This window comes from Oncorhynchus mykiss, chromosome 21, assembly GCF_057628025.1.
Source record: "Oncorhynchus mykiss isolate SJ-2025 chromosome 21, ASM5762802v1, whole genome shotgun sequence".
NCBI lineage: Eukaryota > Metazoa > Chordata > Actinopteri > Salmoniformes > Salmonidae > Oncorhynchus > Oncorhynchus mykiss.
The window spans coordinates 23,045,657-23,067,397 of NC_143042.1; the positions used below are offsets into that span (position 1 = coordinate 23,045,657).

The window sequence follows — 21,741 nt, forward strand, 5'->3', positions numbered from 1 at the left end:
GAAAGCGATGACGTCATTTATTCCGCGTTGGCCTGGACGTGGCATCTGAAAAGACTGCGAAAGGAAAGCTGCACCCACTCTCTGTCTGGTTACAATAAACAGCTTTGGTTTTCTATTTAAGTATCGTCGCGCGGAGCTCTTTCACAACATGGGGCTAACAATTTCGTCGATATTTTCCAGGCTTTTTGGCAAAAAACAGATGAGGATACTTATGGGTGAGCAATCCTTTTATCAACCTGGCTGCTAGCTAACGTTAGCTAGCTTAGTGGGAGGGGGTTGCCATTATCAAGGATGTACTTTGCTTTTTGTGAAATATTACAGTTAAGTGAACAGGTAGTTTACTATGTCTTTCTATTTGTCTTGTAACGTAAACATTACTCGTTTTGAGAACAATCGGAGTAAGAACACAGACTAGCTAGGATAACACTGTGCTATTGCACAATAATTACTGGTAGTTTGTTCACTTAATACCAACGAATGGCTTAGTTACGTCACATCTCAGGACTATACAAGTTTGTAGCTGTCGTGACCTTTTTATAATGGGTCCCTAGTTTAATACAAAATATCTAGACTCATTTACATCACTCTTACCATAACTTGTCCACCTGTGTGTGTTAGCCTATATTTTGGGGTTGTGGATGTTGCTCCTAATTTGAGCTGAAGGCACAGTTGCTACCCTATATATTTATATACGTTGTCCAAATCATTGCCGTTTGACAGCCGCTGATGGAAAACTAAGCACCCTCCCTCTCTGTCAGCTGTCAGAGGGATTTCATTTGACACGAGATAGACCTCTTGTAATAGCTACCTATCTCTTTCATAAATGTTGCAGTACAATATGTTTGTCTTGCTTGTTTTTTGAATGGAAAATACGTAACCTATCTGGGTTTATTATGATTGGGAAGTTTGACATTACTATTTTCTTCTGTAGTTGGTTTGGACGCTGCTGGAAAGACCACTATTCTCTACAAACTGAAGCTGGGGGAGATTGTAACCACTATTCCAACCATTGGTAAGAAAATCTCAGAGCCAAAGATGGATAGATCTCTAGCATACACAACCATATGCAAAACATGGGCCTTCTCAACTCCTGGCACTGTCTTTAAAAGCATCTCCTCAGTAATCTGATATTAAATGGGGGACTTGCTTTCTCATTGAGCTTGTGAGCAAATTATTAAGATTTCTTTTGATGTCTTGTTCTGGTGACTGACGTAGCATGACACACACTGAGCCCAATCTTTGATGCCATGGTAATCACGTCCAATTGTTCACGGATGTAGGCCTACCCTGTTTAATGGTTATGGAAATGGACATTAAGGTCCACACAGAGCTGTGCACTCGACAATTCAGTCTGTCAAATTTAAGAAAAATATATATATTTGGACATGACGGTGAGGTATAGAAGTGAATGCTTTTAAGCCTTTCATGACCATAGTTCTGGGCACAGCAGTCTAAGGCACTGCGTCTCAGTGCAAGAGGTGTCACTAAAGTACCTGGTTCGAATCCAGGCTGTATCACATCCGGCCATGATTTGGAGTCCCATAGGGCAGCGCACAATTGGCCCAACATCGTCCGGGTTTGGACGGAGTAGGCCGTCATTGTAAATAAGAATGTCTTCTTAACTGACTTACCTTGTTAAATAAAAAAATACAATTTAAAAAAGAGATGGCTGCACTGCCTCCATGCACCAGAGCTGTTGGGGCTTGCTGGGTGAGGGGGCTCTTTAGATGGAGCAGATTGGTTGATACATGTCTAAACACCTAGTCAAAGTAAGTAGGGAAGAAAATAATGGTTTGTCCCACCTAATATCAGACAAAATTGGGTCACCATTCCATCGTTTTTCATTTAATTTGAGCTACAGGCAGTAGTTTACTCCTATTGCAAATTGGTTTTAATTTGCTTATCATTTATACAGAACCTTAATTTCTACCATAATGATCTAGACCAGAGCTGTTTATGCTGGTAGAGGTCAGACTGGTGATACTGGATCTAGTCTCTGTGTGAATTCCTGTTGCTGATTCTCTCTCGCTCTTCGGTGACCGAGCAGGTTTTAACGTGGAGACTGTTGAGTACAAGAACATTTGCTTCACCGTGTGGGATGTGGGCGGTCAGGACAAGATCCGACCCCTCTGGAGGCACTACTTCCAGAACACACAGGTATGATACACACCTGTGACAGCAGTGACTTACATCAGTGGTCATCATAGCATATCTTTGATGTCTTAATTCAAATATACAAATAGTGCTAGAATCAATATGTGTCAGAATGGACCCTGTCAAAAGAACCTCTTGTTTATCCAAAAAGCTAAGTGAATATGTACAGTAGACAAAATAACAGTAGCCTGACCTTTGAACCTTGACTTCACAGGGCCTTATCTTCGTAGTGGACAGCAACGACAGAGAGAGAGTAGCAGAGTCGGCAGAAGAGCTGTCTAAAATGGTAAATGTTGCATACATGTCTATTTAAGCTACTGTTTTTGGTCAAGGAACAATACTATTTTTGTGTTGGCATTTGCAGTATTTCTGTGAAAAGGAACCTAAAATGAGCTCATGGTTGGCATGGGCAAATAAACATTAATTCAATGGAAAATTATATTTATATTAGTTGCCATTGTGACTGATCATTGACACACACAGCCTTCTGTTTCTGTGGCCTATGGTTTCCCATTGACAATGGCCGCCTGCATAAATGTTTTTCCCTCCCCTTGTCCTCCTAACCAATTCTCATTTATTTCTCTCTACAGCTGCAGGAGGATGAGTTGAGGGAGGCAGTGTTGCTGGTGTTTGCAAACAAACAGGACCTGCCCAACGCTATGGCAGTGAGCGACCTCACAGACAAACTGGGCCTGCAGAGCTTGCGCAGCAGAGTTGTGAGCATCTCTCTCTTTCTCACTATCACTTGAACAGTCCTTCCAATGAGTTGTACAGTAAAATGTATTTCTGACCAGATAAACATGTGGTCCATGTAGTATACACTGTGGCTTTGCAGAGTTATTCATATGTATGACATTACTGGCATTTATGTACAGCAACTCATTATGTCTCTCCTTCCAGTGGCATGTCCAGGCTACCTGTGCTACCCAGGGCACTGGGCTATACGAAGGACTGGACTGGTTATCCAACGAGCTGTCGAAACGCTAAAGAATGGAGAAATCGCCGGACCGAAGCGAACGAGATATGAACACGCGAGCAAGAGTAGAAGGGGTGCAGGCTGAGCATTACATCAATGGAAAAAAACTGCAACTTTTTAAATTCAGTGTCTGTCTGGTAGAACTTGCAGTTATGGACTTTGCGATCAGTTCCTGTTCTGAAACCTTTTTTAATCATTCTTCCCTTTTATTCCCATTGTCATACATGCAGATGTTTTAGACTTTTTCTTTTTGCCACCCAACTTCCTCAACAGTAAAATTGTTTTTAAGTTGCATGTTTTAAAAATACATAAAATAGATTCACATGATGGTTGTGTTCTGATGTTGATCATTGTGGAATGGAAGGGTGGGCCACTAGATTTTGTTGGGGGTGTATTGCGATACCGGGAGTTTGTTGGAAACGGTATCTGGAGCTGTTTCGGGTGTAAAACCCCTATGGCCTCCCCTGACTCAGTCATTCCAGAGATCTGAACCTGAAGGCCAGTTCCATTCCTAAACAATGTGAAGAGTGCAGGACCTTCAGTCATTTCAAAGGCCATTATGATGCAATAAAATGTTATTTTTCTTTTCTCAATTGTTGAAACATTGTCATTTGTCTTCTCTGATTGGGTGAGGTGGGACATTGAGACCCTTGAATAGTTGAATGTTTCTTCATAACAATTTTAGCCTAAACCGGTTCAGTGTTTTTGGACAGTAAGCAGAGTGGATTCTCTAATTAGGTTTGTCAACAACTGACACTTTATGAAAAGTCAATTGCATCTTGCAGAAAAAAAACAAGTGCTGATAAAAACGGTTCCATTCTCCTCAGAGGTGCTCCCACTTAATCTTCAGATTAAAATCCTACTTAGATATGCATGGTTTGCATTAACTTTTTGGTCGACCTGACCAGAGCTGTAGATTTGTTCGGTGTGCTATTTATATGCTTCCCCTTCCATTTAGTTTTTGCATCTTGTACTTTATAACAGCTTAATATTTTCCGTTATAGAATAAATATTTCGCAGCAGTTTAAACGCTACAAATTATTCTCTACACTATACTTGCTGGTTTTGTCAAACTGAAATTAGGCGAACTATTAGAACTTTAGCAACCAGGAAATGGCAGAGAAATTTTAGCATAGTGCGACATTAAAACGGCATTTAAACACGTTCAAAGCATGTGGATGTTTATAAGCAAAGCTGAGGTAATCAAATAAAGCCCTGAATCTCCCACACAATTTAACATGCCAAGACGATAGCTCACGATAAAACAGTCACTGCATGTGTATATACATTTGTACCGATAGCAATTACATAGCAACATTGCACACTCATGACACTTAGTTCAGGTTAGAAAAAAACCAGCACAGAGTTACCCCCAAAAATATAAGTTTCCATCCAGCCACATTCAGTAGGGCACAACATTACTACATAGAAATGTATTAAGTAGAACAGACGTGCTTCTGTTCTGAGTATTTAAAGATGCCAGCTATATCCAAGGTATTTCTATCTGCAACATTCAAAATGTTAAAGAAAACATTGTTGGGGAGCATTCAAACTAAATAGCATGTGTGCTGATACTATAAACTGAATAGATTGAATTCCAGTCTAACTGCCACACACAAACCGACAATTCATTTGTGTCACATACTACACCACAGCACTATTGTTTCATTTCTCATTACAAAAAGTTAACAATTAAGATTACACATGCAGTTTGATGCCTATTGTGGCCCATTCAATGTGAATTCTTCAATATCTATACTGAACAAAAATATAAACTTAACATGTAAAGTGTTTGTCCCATGTTTCATGAGCTGAAATAAAAGATTTATTACACACAAAAAGCTTATTTCTCTCAAATTTTGTGCACAAATTTGTTTTCATCCCTGTTATCCCTGCATTTCTCCTTTGCCAAGATAATCCATCCACCTGACATGTGTGGCATATCTAGAAGCTTATTAAATAGCGTGATCATTACAAAGATGCACCCTATGCTGGAGACAATAAAAAGGCCTCTAAAATGTGGAGTTATGTCACAACGCGATGCGTTTTGAGGGAGCCTGCAATTGGCATGCTGACTGCAAGAATGTCCAACAGAACTGTTGCCAGAGAATTTGATGTTAATTTCTCTAGAATAAGCTGGCTCCAACGTCATTTTAGAGGGTTTGGCAGTACGTCCAACTGGCCTCACAACCGTAGACCACATGTAACCACGCCAGCCCAGGACCTGCACATCCAGCTTCTTCACATAGGGGATTGGGGGGTGCTGAGGAGTATTTCCGTCTGTAATAGAGCCCTTTTTTGGGGAAAAACTTATTCTGATTGGCTGGGCCTGGCATCCCAGGCTGCACCCCTGCCCAGTTGTGAAATCCATAGATTAGGGCATAATTAATTTATTTCAATTGACTGATTTCCTTCAATGAACTGTAACTCAGTAAAATCTCTGAAATTGTTGCATGTTGCATTTATATTTTTGTTCAGTATAACTTCATATGTACTTTCTTCTGTTGTTCTGAAACCTTATAGAAATAGGAACGGAACAGTTCAGTGGATTACTGAGTCCCTGTCCTGTGTGAGTGCGTTGATTGGAGTGGTGGCCTTCATCCTCACTACATGGTTCTACACCACTACAGGTTCCCTATGGTTGTTTTGACGTTTCACCACAAATACCTTCTGACCAGACACGGTCACTGTGTACACATAGTCCTCCAGCATGACTGTGGAGAAATCAAACACAGGGAGGTCTGGTTAGAGTGGCATGATGGGAGCAGCAATACTGTGTGTGTGTGTGTGTGTGTGTGTGTGCACGCATGTGTGAGTGACTCTAGGACCCAGGTGTGCGTTGTCTGACTTACCTGACATGCGTTTGAAGGGCGGCTCAGCAGCACCCTGCAGTCTGAAGCGGCACGCTGTCCGCATCATCTGCATTATGACCCCCGCTGTGTGCTCATCATTCTCCAGCTCTCCTGCAGACTGAGAGAAGGGAATAACAGGGTAGTTGGGAATGAGATGGAGTGGAAGATAGGCGTGCTGCAACCAGGCAGGACATGTAGGTGCGCATGTTTGTGTGAACATACCGCCAATACGCCATCCTCACTGATCACCAAATAACCCAGTTGATCAGGGATCCTCTCCAGACCCTGTGTCAGAGTGCTAGTAGTCTAAAACACAAACAAATGACATGCATGGACACATGTTAGGATCTGTGGGAGAGATACAGTTATCTGCCACCACAAACTGTTTAAGGCTCTAAGGAGAATACCTTTGCATCTGCTTTTGTCAACAGTAAAAGTGGTCACAAAAAAATCAGTGTTTACAGCTAGCTAGCGAGACATCGAAGCCAGAAAACTATCAAGCGCACTACAGTACACAAAATATAGGCTACAATGTAGCCGCTACAACAGTATGAACCACTAAATACGTTGCTTTTACACAATGCAGAGTCGCAGTAAATCAGAATATAAGCGTTTATACTTGCCATGTTCACTTGTTTTGCCCTATGAGTAAGCCTATCTGCTGCGTTTCCTCTCTTTCTTCACGTGACTTCATCAGCTGACGTGACGTCACGTCATTCCGATATAGAAGGATTTTGTCCTTTGTGAGGCAGAAAACAAAAACCACGACTTTTTTTTTTTTACAAAACTATTCAGGGCTATTCAATGTATTACATTTTCATTGAGAGACAGTCATTTTTTCATTCTCGCCATTTCATGATAAAACATTTTTATAAACCAACAGATGGCACTATCTGCGTTTTGTGACAGCTGACGTCTCCGAAGAACTCCCAAATGCGGAAGTACTGGTCAGCTGACAGCTTCGTGATTCAGAGAAGGAATAAAATCCAGTCATTGCTTGTTTTTGCTATTTTATCTTGTAGAATTAAATAATGGCAGGGCGAGGTAAATTAATTGCCGTCATTGGTGATGAAGATACGTGTACCGGGTTCCTACTCGGTGGCATTGGCGAGCTGAATAAAAATCGTAAACCGAATTTCTTGGTGGTCGAAAAGGAGACCAGCATCGCAGAGATAGAGGAGACCTTCAAGTAAGTGTTAAGTTATAGCTAGCTATCTAGAGTGGGTATAATTTGTGGAACGTCCCAACATTAATATGTTCCAAAAACTTCGTAAACAACAAGATTACCAACAAACGCATATAAAGTTGTATAGCGGCAGAATAACATACCGGGTAGGGGGTGGGCTATTTTATTAAGTTTATTTCTGAAAAATGTCTGTCCTCACTCTGGTAGCCTATGGACAAACATTAAGAATAAGCTACGTGGTGAGTTGATGCCTATTCGGCAGCTAGTTAGCGAAGTGAATTGATCATGCTACTTTGTATGCTTTGTTTTGTTGGCAACCTTGAGCTCAACGGTGCTTTGTTTCATGACTTAAATGTTGTGAAGATGATGCACTTGGGACGAACGACAGCTGAGATGATTACAATGAATGTTTTAGGACCAAAGACTGCGGGATATTTTGGATGATCTGTCCCCGACCGAAGGTGCGCCCGTGTATTTCTGCTGCCAATGATGCCATAAACAAGGGAAATAGAAACATGTTTCCAGTGTGCGTCAGATATTTCTGTGTCTGATGGAGTGCAGTGCAAGTTACTTGACTTTTATGAAGACAGTGATGAAACTGCAAATGGCTTACATCAAGCTCTGATGAACTGTGTGGAAAAGCATGAACTGGATATTAGACACATCACAGCCTGTGCAGCAGATAATGCCAATGTCAACTTTGGAAAACACCACTGCGTTTACCAGTTATTGAGCAGTGCCAACAATCGCATTCTGAAAGATAATTGCCCAAATCACATAGCTCATATTGCCTGCAAGTATGCCTGTGATAAGCTGTCAGTGGATGTTGAGACAATTGTTTTAAAGATCTACAGCCACTTCTCAGTATCTGCTTCCCAAAGAAGTTTTTGCCTTTATTGACGTTGAGTGGCGTGAAATTATGCGACATGTTTGCACACGATGGCTCTCTCTTCATCCAGCTGTCATTCGTCTCCTGCAAAGCTGGCCAGCTCTTACTTCATACTTCAGGTCCCTTGGGGAGACCTGTCTTGTGGCACCGAAGAGTGTTTGAGTGTGAAGAAAAAACAGAAGCCGCTAAGATTTATCTGTGCTTTTTCCACAAAGTGGGGGTGTGTGTTTTTGACCAACTTGTAAAAAAGCTGGAGGAAACAATGCTCTGCATCAGATGTTTACAAGGAAGTCCAAAGGCTCAAAATGAAGATGCTTCAGCGGAAACGGGACAGCCTTTTTTGGATACCAGACCAAGCAGCTGATGGACAAACAATTGTCAGCACAAAGCTCCAAGCGGTAACAGGACTTTGAAGTTCTATGACACTGTCATTACATACATTGACAAGTGGTTTGATTTCTCACCAGAAAATGTAATGGTGAAACTGAAGCTGATTGGCCTCTATGGGGAGCCTTTGTAGAGGATTTTCTCTCTGATGACCATTAAATGGTCAGACTCAAGAAACAGATGCAACACAGAGCTGATCAAAAATAAACTTCAAATATCTGTGAACTGTGTCTTGTCATGTAAGGACTTCTCTCTGGCTATGCAAAATTACAACGGACTGCTTGAATCAGTCAAGAGCAGCAAATAATATCCATGGAAAAAGTAGACTTGGTGAGTGACTCATGACCCTCTTTTCCTCTTTTGCGTTTGAATTTTTAATTTTTTTTGCTGTAAAGGTTCAAATTGTGATTTCTTAATTTATTTTGTTTATTCACATAAGTTTACATAATTATACAGTTTTAGTAAAGCTATAGACTAAATGGAATATAAAAATGTTTTGCCTTTCCAATTGAATAAGAATATACACTGTATATTCATTCACACAACACTGTACCCACACTGCCGTGGCACTGCACTGGCACGCCACCTTTTGTCCCTTATTTGGTAGTGAGAAAGTTGGCAACCCCATCTAGCAAGCAAGTTCTCATGTGTGACTCTGTTGTTTGTGTAGCACTGCTTTGCACTATCTTAGCCAGGTCGCAGTTGTAAATGAGAACTTGTTCTCAACTGGCCTACCTGGTTAAATAAAGGTGAAATAAATCAAATAAAAAGTTGCAGCAATGAAGAACTGAGTGCGTGCGCGTTCACGCGAATGGTGAGGGGGGGGATTCTGTCGGGAGATTTTCGGCACAACACCGGTTAGCTGGTTAGTTAGCTGGTAGCGTGATCAATTCACCTCACTATCTATCTAATTTTGAGATTGAAGATAAATAGCTAAAAGCAGACAAACTGTGAGCTTGTTTGCACACAGGGTGAAGACAGTTGATGCTCCATTATGTTTGTAATTGCATAGGGGATGTCAGGTGTTATCTAGACAGTTAACACCTGGCATTGAAAATTCTCAGTGCAACACCAAACAGTACCTAACCTGTAACTCCCAGTATAATGGATACCGTGTGTGTGTCACATTATCTGGTGTTACAACCTGTAGGTCGGTGGTATCATGATTTCTGTGTTCCATTAGGCCTAGTTATGTGATATGATTCATCATAACGCCTTCAAATACTGCTGGACAACATACCTTGTGTTTTGTTGTTTACAGACCTGCATTGTAATGTTCAGTCGTTGTCTCTAACTTATTTACTTCTGTCATGCCCCCCCCCCACAGGAGTTTCCTGACTCGCAATGACATCGGCATCATCCTAATCAACCAGTTCATAGCAGAGATGATCCGTCACGCCATCGACCAGCACATGGAGTCCATCCCTGCCGTGCTGGAGATACCCTCCAAGGAGCACCCATACGACGCCTCCAAGGACTCCATCCTACGCAGGGCCAAGGGCATGTTCTCCGCTGAGGACTTCCGATAAACACACAACACGTACCCAAAGATGCAGTATCGCGGTCTGGTCAGGGACAGAGATGGAGGAGGGGGACTTTGGAGACTGTCCCATGATCCTAAATTAGTTATCTTGTGCAATGCTATGGAAGGCTGTAAAGTATGCCTGATGGCAGTTTCATGTGTTATCCATATTGACTGAGTCCATAATTGGTCCCCACAGTCCACCTCTCATCTCTTGCCTGGGTCCTGTTCCCATCCACCTGGCAATGCATTTTCACCAGACCGAATGTTGAATTGTTTGATGTAATATGTAGTTTTTCATTCCTTTGCCTGGAGCATTATGGTATTACTATTCATTGACCACATTGATGGTTGAATTGTTTTGCTGTATGCCTTTTCGGGTTATTCATGCTGTTGTATGAAATCTTACGCAGGTACTGTATCTTGTGGTCTCATCCAGTCTGTTTTTCAAACGCTTGCTTCATTTTGTCATAACCTTGGGGAGAGTATGCTTGCATAAGACGTCTCGGCAAAGACTTGTGGATAGTCATCTGCAATTCATTGAGTGTAACATTTGTCAGAGCATGCATGTGACTGTCTAGTCTGACTTCACATTTGTCATTTATGGAAACAGTCCTAATGCCCCTATTTGGATCTTTAAAAAAAAAAAACTGCAAAGTAGTATTTCATCATCTGGTGAAATGACCAGTATAATTCCCCAATCCACAGGGTACAGCTCAACAGAAAATTCACAAAATTAACAGCTTGAAAAAAATGTATGTTAAGCACTGCAAAATGACTACCTGTTGTAATGTATTGTGACAGTTTTAACTTATACCTGTAACAAAACAAATAGATGTTTACAAAAATAAATTATTCTATCCAACCTGTACTGTGTAAGTAATTAATGATAATATCAAGACCAGCACAACTGTCTTAAATGTTTGATGTTAGAAGACAATCGCACTACTCACAAAAGCCAAAACAATTCCCTGGATGTTAGCTTGGAAGACTTCATTATTTCATACTGTACAGTCTTCAAATTAAATCCAGCAATCCTCCATGCTGATTCTAAAGCCTTATAGTGCTAGTAGCCTGAAGTACAACAAGAATGTTACATGTCAGTCATAAGACCCCACTACCAACTATACTTATCTTAAAAGAGATGTAAGCTTTCCTGATGATGTGACTTGACCAGTTAGTTTCTTTTGGGAAGTGGGGTAAAGTTCACATGAAGCCAAAGTTGAACTTCTCACTGCATAGTTTAGGCAGAAGTGAAGTACTTTCCAGTATCTCTGTGCCAGTGGCACAAACGTAAATCACAGTGTATTAACCCTGACAAATCAGATTCAGAGTGGTATCCATGATTAAATCCTGAGACTGAACCTGATGTGTTACATTATTTAGGGGCCTGCACACGCTGATGCTGTGATCCAACTGGCAAATATTTGAACAACCTTGAGACAGGCTTTCTCATTTATCTTGCTGGACATGTGAGTTCTTAAATTTTCTCCCATGTTCTTCAGTGAACCAGGGACAAACACAAACACACAAACACAGCTCTGTTCTACTACCTGCACCTTATAAAGATATGGAATGTTGGCCAAGAGGTGCTCCCAGAATGAACCTATCCCTGGACATGGGATTTTTTCACGGACCTAATGGCCCTCCTGGAGAACAGATGATCCCTGCCTGGTCTCTCGTGTCATCCTCCTGGGCTATGTCTTTGGATTCCCAGTCCCCTTCAACAGCACTCAGAGGTAAGACATCTACCTACCTGTGGAAATAGGAGATTAGAGGTTGTATGGATGAATGGGTAGAGTTGTGACCTGTGAGGCATGTGATTTTTTCCCCCCTCTGTAGACAATATGAATATGAGACTCTTCTTCAACTCAACAACACAGTGAGTGTTGGGTTCTAATACTTCAAAAAACTAGGAAGAGTTTGACTAAATGTGAGAATAGTGAGACCAACATACTGCTCTTTCAGACCCTTCATGTCAAATGACACATAGTCCAATGAAACAGAGATTCCCTTCCCTTTTTAGTGAGTACATTTATGGGTCTATATTTGTATAGTGTTGAAACCAAATGTTGTAAACCATTTCGAGCGCCAAGTAACCTAGCGGTTAGAGAGGCGAGCCAGTTTGAGTCTCAAATCCTAGATGCCATTGCCTACCGTTATGCCTTTGAGCAAGGCACTTAACCCCCCACTATAACATCTCCCCGGGAGGCCAGTGTGGCAGCCCCCCGCACCTCTCCAAAATGTATGTGTGTCTTTTCAGAGGGGTTGGGTTGAAAGTGGAAGTACAATTTGGGTTGGACCTTGTGGGCAATTGACCAATAAAGTGATTTGTTCTATCGTTACAGAATTATACTTCCTATGTAGAATATGAGTCTGTTATTGTAAGTTAGCTCTTCAAACTCACCATGGCCCCTGAGGGCCAAACACATGTACTTTAACTGTATAAACACTATTGACTCATGATTGACTCTTCAATCTTGTTTTACCAGATGTGAAAGAACAAGTTTCATGGACTGACAGACATTTTTCTAAAATATCTCGTCTTTTTTCCTTTCTCTTTCAGGGATTACGACCGCACAATACCGTAAGTCTCCCTAAATGTACGCAAGTACAATGTGATTGAATAATTTGACTGAGCACACAAGCCTGTGTGTGTTTGTGTGTCGAACAGTTATGTGTGTGTCCAACTGCACTATTGTTAAAGCAATAGTGCATACACATAACCTTAACTGTTTCATTAGCAGCAGGTCATTGCTGCATATCTGACCACCCAGCAGGACACACTCCAGTCCTCTAACCTGATACTCCCCTCCTTTCAATCCAGATGCAGCGTGTCTCTCTGCTACCTTCCCACCTGTATGAACTCTAATCTGGGGTCAGCCCTGCAGAAAGGGGACGAGATAGCGTGCACCTCCACCAAAGACCCCCATGGGGTAGGCAGACAATGACACTGACACAGCAAACCTTAAATTGGCACCCAGTTTTTTTACTAACACGTTTTATCACATTGGTTGCAGCATGACTTTGATAATAGGTTTTGTGGCTCTCCAACAACAAAAAACTGCTCTACATCTATTTCTGAAATGTACTGCACCAGAGTTTAAGTAAGTTGTGAGCATGAAAAGGAAACTAATGCAAGGGGGCGTTTAGAGTAGATTTAACTATTATAATAGTTCATAAATTACATTCAATGTGTTGAGTACTTTATGCCAAATACTTAATTGTTTTGTGTAAAGTGACTAAACCTAATACAGTGCCTTGCGAACGTATTCGGCCCCCTTGAACTTTGCAACCTTTTGCCACATTTCAGGCTTCAAACATAAAGATATAAAACTGTATTTTTTGGTGAAGAATCAACAACAAGTGGGACACAATCATGAAGTGGAACGACATTTATTGGATATTTCAAACTTTTTTAACAAATCAAAAACTGAAAAATTGGGCGTGCAAAATTATTCAGCCCCCTTAAGTTAATACTTTATAGCGCCACCTTTTGCTGCGATTACAGCTGTAAGTCGCTTGGGGTATGTCTCTATCAGTTTTGCACATCGAGAGACTGACATTTTTTCCCATTCCTCCTTGCAAAACAGCTCGAGCTCAGTGAGGTTGGATGGAGAGCATTTGTGAACAGAAGTTTTCAGTTCTTTCCACAGATTCTCGATTGGATTCAGGTCTGGACTTTGACTTGGCCATTCTAACACCTGGATATGTTTATTTTTGAACCATTCCATTGTAGATTTTGCTTTATGTTTTGGATCATTGTCTTGTTGGAAGACAAATCTCCGTCCCAGTCTCAGGTCTTTTGCAGACTCCATCAGGTTCTTCCAGAATGGTCCTGTATTTGGCTCCATCCATCTTCCCATCAATTTGAACCATCTTCCCTGTCCCTGCTGAAGAAAAGCAGGCCCAAACCATGATGCTGCCACCACCATGTTTGACAGTGGGGATGGTGTGTTCAGCTGTGTTGCTTTTACGCCAAACATAACGTTTTGCATTGTTGCCAAAAAGTTCAATTTTGGTTTCATCTGACCAGAGCACCTTCTTCCACATGTTTGGTGTGTCTCCCAGGTGGCTTGTGGCAAACTTTAAACGACACTTTTTATGGATATCTTTAAGAAATGGCTTTCTTCTTGCCACTCTTCCATAAAGGCCAGATTTGTGCAATATACGACTGATTGTTGTCCTATGGACAGAGTCTCCCACCTCAGCTGTAGATCTCTGCAGTTCATCCAGAGTGATCATGGGCCTCTTGGCTGCATCTCTGATCAGTCTTCTCCTTGTATGAGCTGAAAGTTTAGAGGGACGGCCAGGTCTTGGTAGATTTGCAGTGGTCTGATACTCCTTCCATTTCAATATTACCGCTTGCACAGTGCTCCTTGGGATGTTTAAAGCTTGGGAAATCTTTTTGTATCCAAATCCAGCTTTAAACTTCTTCACAACAGTATCTCGGACCTGCCTGGTGTGTTCCTTGTTCTTCATGATGCTCTCTGCGCTTTTGATGGACCTCTGAGACTATCACAGTGCAGGTGCATTTATACGGAGACTTGATTACACACAGGTGGATTGTATTTATCATCATTAGTCATTTAGGTCAACATTGGATCATTCAGAGATCCTCACTGAACTTCTGGAGAGAGTTTGCTGCACTGAAAGTAAAGGGGCTGAATAATTTTGCACGCCCAATTTTTCAGTTTTTGATTTGTTTAAAAAGTTTGAAATATCCAATAAATGTCGTTCCACTTCATGATTGTGTCCCACTTGTTGTTGATTCTTCACCAAAAAATACAGTTTTATATCTTTATGTTTGAAGCCTGAAATGTGGCAAAAGGTCGCAAAGTTCAAGGGGGCCGAATACTTTCGCAAGGCACTGTATACGTCACTTCTTTTGTAAGCGAATAAAAGCTTTTTACAAGCCAGGAGTGATGCAATAAATGCCTTCTTTCCACAGAGAAATAGAATCATAAATGTCTGTCTACGCTTTTCTTGATTCAATCCACACTCACTCTGGTAAATAAAAAAAATATAGGCCTTACTCAACCATGAATGTCTAGTTGAGCAGAATGACACAAAGGAAAACAAAAGTACAGACAGACAGAGTAACTGATAAAGTGATAATCTCATGTTGAATTTAGAGGCCTTGATGTTAGTCCATGACCTGTGTGCGGGTTTTATATGTATACTGTATGTAGGCCACGAAACCCAGCTGAGTAAACAAGTAATGTTCTATAGCTTGAAGTGACTGAGAGTAGTTTAACTCACTACTGATATCTCCTCTGTATCCACGCAGGCCAGAGGAGACCTACGTTCCTTGGAACAGCACTGACATGGCTCATCGTGAGGAAGATCATTGGTGGAAAGGATTGTGGGTATGCTATAGAAAATATATACTGTTGCAGTTCAACTTCCACTCTGTTGTTGCTCTTTTGCCAACAGGCCTGAGGAGTTGATGCAAAGCCGGAACGAGACAGACAGCAACTCAACATTACCTATGTGAGTTCTCTTATGCTATTATTATAAACAGGCATCTACCCTTTCATTTTGCACATGTTCCAATATGTCATTAATAATTTATTTCCCCTCTACTGCACACAGACACAGGTACAACGGTCCTCCACTCCTTATGGATATAAGGGAAAGAAAATGCCCATTGTAAGTATGTTTTCAGTCAGTCATCATACATTTTATCAGTAGGTGGCGCTTTATCTCTGAAAGGAGGGAAGACAAAAAACATTACAAAACTGTGCATCGTTGAAGGGAAATCACTTCTGTCCTTCTTGGCAACTCTTTTTAGGCATGAATATTATGTAGCAGCGCCTCAAGGCTGCGTGGTGAGTCTCTGTGCCCTGGGCCATATACTGAACCAGGGCGGGGACGAGAGTGCAGGCGGGGCCACCCGAGACCCACATGGCAACGGCAAGAGATGAGAGGAAGTGTAACGTGGGGCCTCATATACAGGAGTTGCTGGCTGTGCTCTATTGCTCTTAAGCCATTACTTTTCTTTCTCTGCTTTCCTTTGCCATCACTGATCTGGAAGGACAAGAGGATTGAGAGAAACGTTGAAAGATTTAGTCACTCCACCTGCCCATTGCTTATGTGCAGCACTTGGTGATGGAGGAGAGGACACAATAGGAGAGAAGTTGTACAGAGGGTGTAATTTGTGTGTGGTAAACCTAAAAAGTTGCTATTTATTAAAGACATATTAATAAATGTCTTAATTAATCACTTAAGAAAAGTATCAAATATTTGTCATCGTGTACCGCAGGGCCGGCTCCAGGCATAAGCGACATGCTGTCGTTTAGGGCCCCTGGCCCCCAGAGTCTCAACTGTTGAGAGTTAGAATATTAGAATACACAAGATACAAGATCGAAACGTCATCGTGCAGTCACTCAATTAGCCATGACAGCTAACAATTTTTAGATTGGTAAGTTAGTCTAGCCAGGTATCTACATTTGTAGTAATCATGGCCAAATACCGACCCGGCACGCAGGGCACGTAGCCAGAGGACTGACCTCCAGAGGGACCCCATTGATTTTGTTAGTCACTCTCACTCAGATATAATAAGTCATGGCAAAATGTGTAGAATTGCAGAAAATTTGCTTTAAAACAGCACATAGCATGCTGTATTTCCCTCTGCCCCATGGCAAAATGAGTAGAATTGCATAAAAGTTGTTATAATATTGCAAAATGTTCTCTCCACCCCATGGCAATGTCTAGAACTACAGGAAATGTACCTTAAAACGTACATTATTGTCTTAAATGTAAAGGGCCCAGTGGTGTGATGACATAAACCTATTGTTAAAATGTTTGGAGAGGTTTCACGAGCGCGCCATAACACCCTCACGCATTTTGGTGAAGGAAAAGTCAAACCTACGTCCCTTGAAATTTCTCTTGCACATTTAATGCGATGGGGGATTGTATTGGTGCTGAATTTATCCAGATAATAGAAGGATATTCAAAATATTTAATTGTTGTGGGTGACAGTTGCGCATAACCTCAATACGCAAGAAGGCTAGCTGGCTTTTGGGAAGAGCAGCGGACATGGATTCTCAAAAACAGGAGTTTTGGAAGGAGGCTATTTTGAAAGAGACATTTGTCAGACTAAATGGATTTCAAAATAAAAGGTGGGTGAAAAACGAGGGATGAAACTGCCACAAATCAACGAACCTGAACGTGAAGCCAAACTGGTGAAAACGCTGACCAAGAGAAGGTCAAAATTAGAAGCAGGACAAAAGTAGAGATGAGAAGGTGCTTGTCGATGTGATGCGGCCGGCTTCGGGAGAAATTCTAGCAACATGGTAAAACCCCTCATCATGGACTTGGAATATTTAAACGTTTTCTACTTTGAAATAGCCTAAATAAACATAACATGCAATGGTGCATACTGTAGAACAACTATTCAGGGGGTAACATCATGGTCCTGCCCAGCTTTCATCTTTACTACAGTCCATCTCCAGTTGTCACGGTAACTTCCCCTGCTGTGCTCCCTCTGAATGCAGGTGACATGAACAAGGCCCTCGACCCGATGTACTTACTCAACGCCATTGTGAAAGAGAGCCTCTTCCGCAAGAACGGCACCTCAGACACAGTGGCGTGAGGGTGCCCACCGGATCACTCAGGCCCCAAGTGACAATACAAACACACCACCATCAACAACCGCACTGGTTTTGAATTTGTATTCATCCTATTTTTGTGAAGACGGAAATGAAGCTGCTAAATAGAATGTGTGAAATAAAAGTGTGGTTCTGGGAGTTTGAGATGGATATTGCCGTGTTGGCCTGTGTGCCCTCCCCATGCCCCTCTCCCCTTTCAACACACACTGTCTAAATGATCAAGTAACTCAATTATGAATGTGAAGTAAACCACCAGACACTCAGACCTTTCCCCCTGTCGGCTACGAGGCTATGGCCTAATGTCATTAATCATTCACCTGCAAGATTCATATCGTTTTAAGTCCTGCTTTTCACAAGTGGGCAGATCAGCTTCCGTTCACCTGGCTGCCACAGGTGGGCAAGGAGAGTTGGTCTGTAGTCAGGGATGAGTGAACCAACGCTGAGCCCGGACAATAGAGTGGATTCTTTTACATTTGGCTACTCTGGTTACAGGGAGAGGGATTGACGGCCAGACACTGCATGTGTAGGGAAAGAGACATGCCCACCAGCCCCCGAAATGTATCCCCTCGCCACAGTTGGATAGGTAGTCGCCTATTAAAGGCAGACTGTACGGATGTGTCTAACATGCAACATAACAGCGAGCTTTCTCTTTTCCTTACATAATTGTACTGCTGCCTGTTCAAACAGCCCTAAATCAGAAAGACTCAGTAAAGCTCTGCTGTGAGTCTATTAGTACAGTCACCACAAGGAGGAGCCCACACCTCACAAGACCGAGCAGTGAGCATGACGGCATGATATGGCAGCTCAGTCGAAAACCTCTCTGAAAATACATGAATGATCATTCAAAGCAATGTACTGTATGCAACCCAATAGACAAAAGGCTGGCATTTATGTGAAATATAACTACCCTAATTTAGTCCCAACTTATGTCAATCAAAGACTATTTGAATCACAGCACTGACCACCGGACAACAACACAGGGGAGAATGACCTCCAGAGAGTGCCACGTTTTTTTTTTTCAGACTGATCAGTGCCAATAACACAGAGTATTAGTGTAGACATTGTCCAAAAAAGACGTGCCATGGCAATTCACTGCAGTTGGAACTTTACATGAGACGCTCCTTTTATTCCTAGTCTGATGATGCTCTCTCTCTCGTCATAGGGCCCCATCAGGACAGCAGGCTGTGCTTAGTCAGATAAATGGCTCTCATTACCCACCCAGACACTCCCACTGAGAGACAGCATTAGCACAGGCAGCCAAATGTCAACACAGCCAGATTCCGAAGCTCTGTGACGGGAGCAGTGGGCATAGAAATATACAAATCACAATTATAAACGCAACATGTAAAGTGTTGGTCCCATGTTTCATTGGCTGAAATAGAAGATCCCAGAAATTGTCCATATGCACAAAAAGCTTATTTCTCTCAATTTTGAGCATACATTTATTTACATCCCTGTTAGCATTTCTCCTTTGCCAAGATAATCCATCCACCTGACAGGTGTTGCATATCAAGAAGCTGATTAAACAGCATGATCATTACACAGGTGCACCTTGTGCGGGGGATAATAAAAGGTCACTCTAAAATGTGCAGTTTTGTCACACAATACAATACCACAGATGTTTCAAGTTTTGATGGAGAGTGCATTTGGCATGCTGACTGCAGGAATGTCCACCAGAGCTGTTGCCAGAGATTTTAATGTTAATTTCTCTACCATAAGCAGCCTCCAACATTGTTTTCGAGAATTTGGCAGTATGTCCAACCGGCCTCACAACCACAGACCATGTGTAACCACGCCAGCCCAGGACCACCACATCCGGCTTCTTCACCTGTGGGATCGTCTGAGGGGGTGCTGAGGCGTATTTCTGTATGTAATAATTTTGTGCAGAAAAACTAATTCTGATTGGCTGGGCCTGGCTCTCCAGTGGGTGGCTCTGGCTCCGAAGTGCCCTTGCCCAGTCATGTGAAATCCATAGATTATGGCCTAATGAATTTATTTAAATTGACTGATTTCCTTATATGAACTGTAACTCAGTCAAATCTTAGAAATTGTTGCATGTTGCATTTATATTGTTGTTTAGTATATCATCACTAGAATGGTCAAATTGACTTGAATGAGGATCCCCATGCTAGTATTTCTATTTCTATGGCAGGGGAGCCTCAGCACACTTGGCTATTAGCAGTGTGTTACTCTGTCGCATCTCCCGTTGACCTCGCTGTGACCTCCAAGTGGAGAGTTTCCCAAACAGTGATGGAGCGAGTGTGTCAGAGGATGGAAAGAAAGTGCATAAGTGTTTCCAGGACACTGGCCATGTTTCAGGCTTTTTAGAAGCTGATTATTGTCCCAATCAGTGAGTGAATCGGCTTGTCGTTTCCGATGACAGTAGCCCCCCTATCCTGAAGTGACAAGAAAAAGCCCTTGTGAATGGACACGTGTTTAGAATCAATATTGGAGCCAAATTGGCTAAATTGGAAGAGCCACAGAACTGATTGCTAATTTTTAAGGGTCGGAGGGGTAGAGAAGGTCCCCCTATGGCTTCTTCCAAGTTCACAGGGGAGAAAATAGAGCCAACTGTAAACTGTATGAAGGCTGGCGTGTGGTTTGGTTTCCCAGTCCACCACAGTCCACAGCAGGTTTCCATGGTGAAGTGAAGTCACCACAAAGTGGATTAAGCCTCTTACTGTATTGCTGTTACAGAGCTCTAGAAGAATTTTGTAAGAATTTTGTGCTGTTTTTCTAATGACTGATTCATCAAATGTTTTACAATGTGAAACAAAAAGGTACTAGAGTGGGTGCTATTGATTCCAACTTGTTTTCTCAGAACCAGAGCCATCTTTCTGGTTAACCAGAGACATCTATCTGGTTAACCAGAGACATCTATCTGGTTAACCAGAGACATCTGGATCAGTGGTTGAATAGAGCTCCTTGCCAATCAATTTAAATGACCAATTACCAATCTTCCTGGTTGGTGGCCTATTACTTGATACCATTTTCAAAATTGGTCCTGGATTATTTTTGATTGTTTCATAGATAAGATATTCACATCTCTAGTTCCTCCTGGAACACTTTCTCAGCACAACAGCACTAATGAAAAAAAAAAGTCCAGATCTCTTTCAACCACACATGCCTATCAATAGGGATCCATATCTGCAATCCAAAATAGTTAGTGGCAAATTACACTAGTGCTTCTGTAATCACGATCCCACTTGAGTGTTAGGTTATTTATCACCCCCTTCCATCTCTCTCTCTCTCACACACACACACACACACACACACACACACACACACACACACACACACACACACACACACACACACACACACACACACACACACACAATCTCCCTTTAGTAGTCCCTATAGAAGGCTCTAATAGGACCTCATAGAGAGTTCTAATCAAACAGTTTTTCACCTGGTTGCAATCTGTCATCACCACTCTTAATCCTCTCTATCATGACTCATGGTGTGTGTCTGTCTGTCCTTGTGTTGTGCGGATCTGCAGACTAGTTCTTTCATCCAATCCTGTGACTCATTGCCATCTTCATCTATAACGGGATGTCAATGCATCTCCCACCCACCTCTGGCACATCACATATTTTTTTTATATGTATGAGAAGAAGTGTGTGTTCCTGTGTGTTCCTGTGTGTGTGTGTGTGTGTGTGTGTGTGTGTGTGTGTGTGTGTGTGTGTGTGTGTGTGTGTGTGTGTGTGTGTGTGTGTGTGTGTGTGTGTGTGTGTGTGTGTGTGTGTGTGTGTGTGTGTGTGTGTGTGTGTGTGTGTGTGTGTGTGTGTGTGTGTGTGTGTGTGTCCGTGTGTTTTAAAGACAAACTGCACATTTGTCAGTTGAGTGATGAAGGTCTTCTCATCCTAACCCAGACAGAACTGATCTCTGGCACGGTTGAACGATTCACACCTCCATCTATGACCATTATCACCTGCCCTTTCACCGTTGGACAGATTATGTCTCAATACTGGTCTCCAATTGGGCAGAAAAAGAAGATGGAAGATCCCTCCAGATTTGGCACGGACCCATAGATCAACAGGATGGCTAACAGAGTTTAATGAGTTAGAGTAGACTGTAAAGATGTTGAGTTAATGGTTACATATCGGCCCTCCAGCCTTCATTCTTCATATGAAGTGGGATTTAATGAGAGACCACTATC

The 21,741-nt window shown here is 42.0% G+C and overlaps 4 protein-coding genes across 4 annotated transcripts; 3 read left to right on the plus strand and 1 right to left on the minus strand.

Moving 5' to 3' along the window:
• The first annotated feature begins 6 nt into the window (after window positions 1-6).
• On the plus strand, window positions 7-3,719 carry arf4 (ADP-ribosylation factor 4). Its single transcript, NM_001160612.2, is given in 6 exon segments — window positions 7-215; window positions 932-1,012; window positions 2,048-2,157; window positions 2,369-2,440; window positions 2,745-2,870; window positions 3,055-3,719. Coding segments are annotated over 6 exon segments (543 nt in total). The 5' UTR covers window positions 7-148; the 3' UTR covers window positions 3,142-3,719.
• Window positions 3,720-4,294: 575 nt separating this feature from the next.
• On the minus strand, window positions 4,295-6,727 carry LOC110500257 (ragulator complex protein LAMTOR4). The gene is made up of 4 exons (XM_021577513.3): window positions 6,606-6,727; window positions 6,205-6,288; window positions 5,983-6,100; window positions 4,295-5,844 (listed from the first exon to the last, which is right to left on the minus strand). Exons 1-4 carry the CDS (start codon window positions 6,606-6,608, stop codon window positions 5,747-5,749), a joined length of 303 nt encoding a protein of 100 aa, XP_021433188.1. The 5' UTR covers window positions 6,609-6,727; the 3' UTR covers window positions 4,295-5,746.
• Window positions 6,728-6,919: 192 nt separating this feature from the next.
• vatf (Vacuolar ATP synthase subunit F) lies at window positions 6,920-10,829 on the plus strand. Its single transcript, NM_001160545.1, is given in 2 exon segments — window positions 6,920-7,171; window positions 9,772-10,829. Coding segments are annotated over 2 exon segments (360 nt in total). The 5' UTR covers window positions 6,920-7,013; the 3' UTR covers window positions 9,974-10,829.
• Window positions 10,830-11,471: 642 nt separating this feature from the next.
• On the plus strand, window positions 11,472-15,422 carry LOC149973025 (uncharacterized). Its single transcript, XM_090214289.1, has 5 exons — window positions 11,472-11,705; window positions 11,809-11,848; window positions 12,533-12,553; window positions 12,794-12,902; window positions 15,257-15,422. Exons 1-5 carry the CDS (start codon window positions 11,537-11,539, stop codon window positions 15,290-15,292), a joined length of 375 nt encoding a protein of 124 aa, XP_090070415.1. The 5' UTR covers window positions 11,472-11,536; the 3' UTR covers window positions 15,293-15,422.
• Window positions 15,423-21,741: the final 6,319 nt, after the last annotated feature.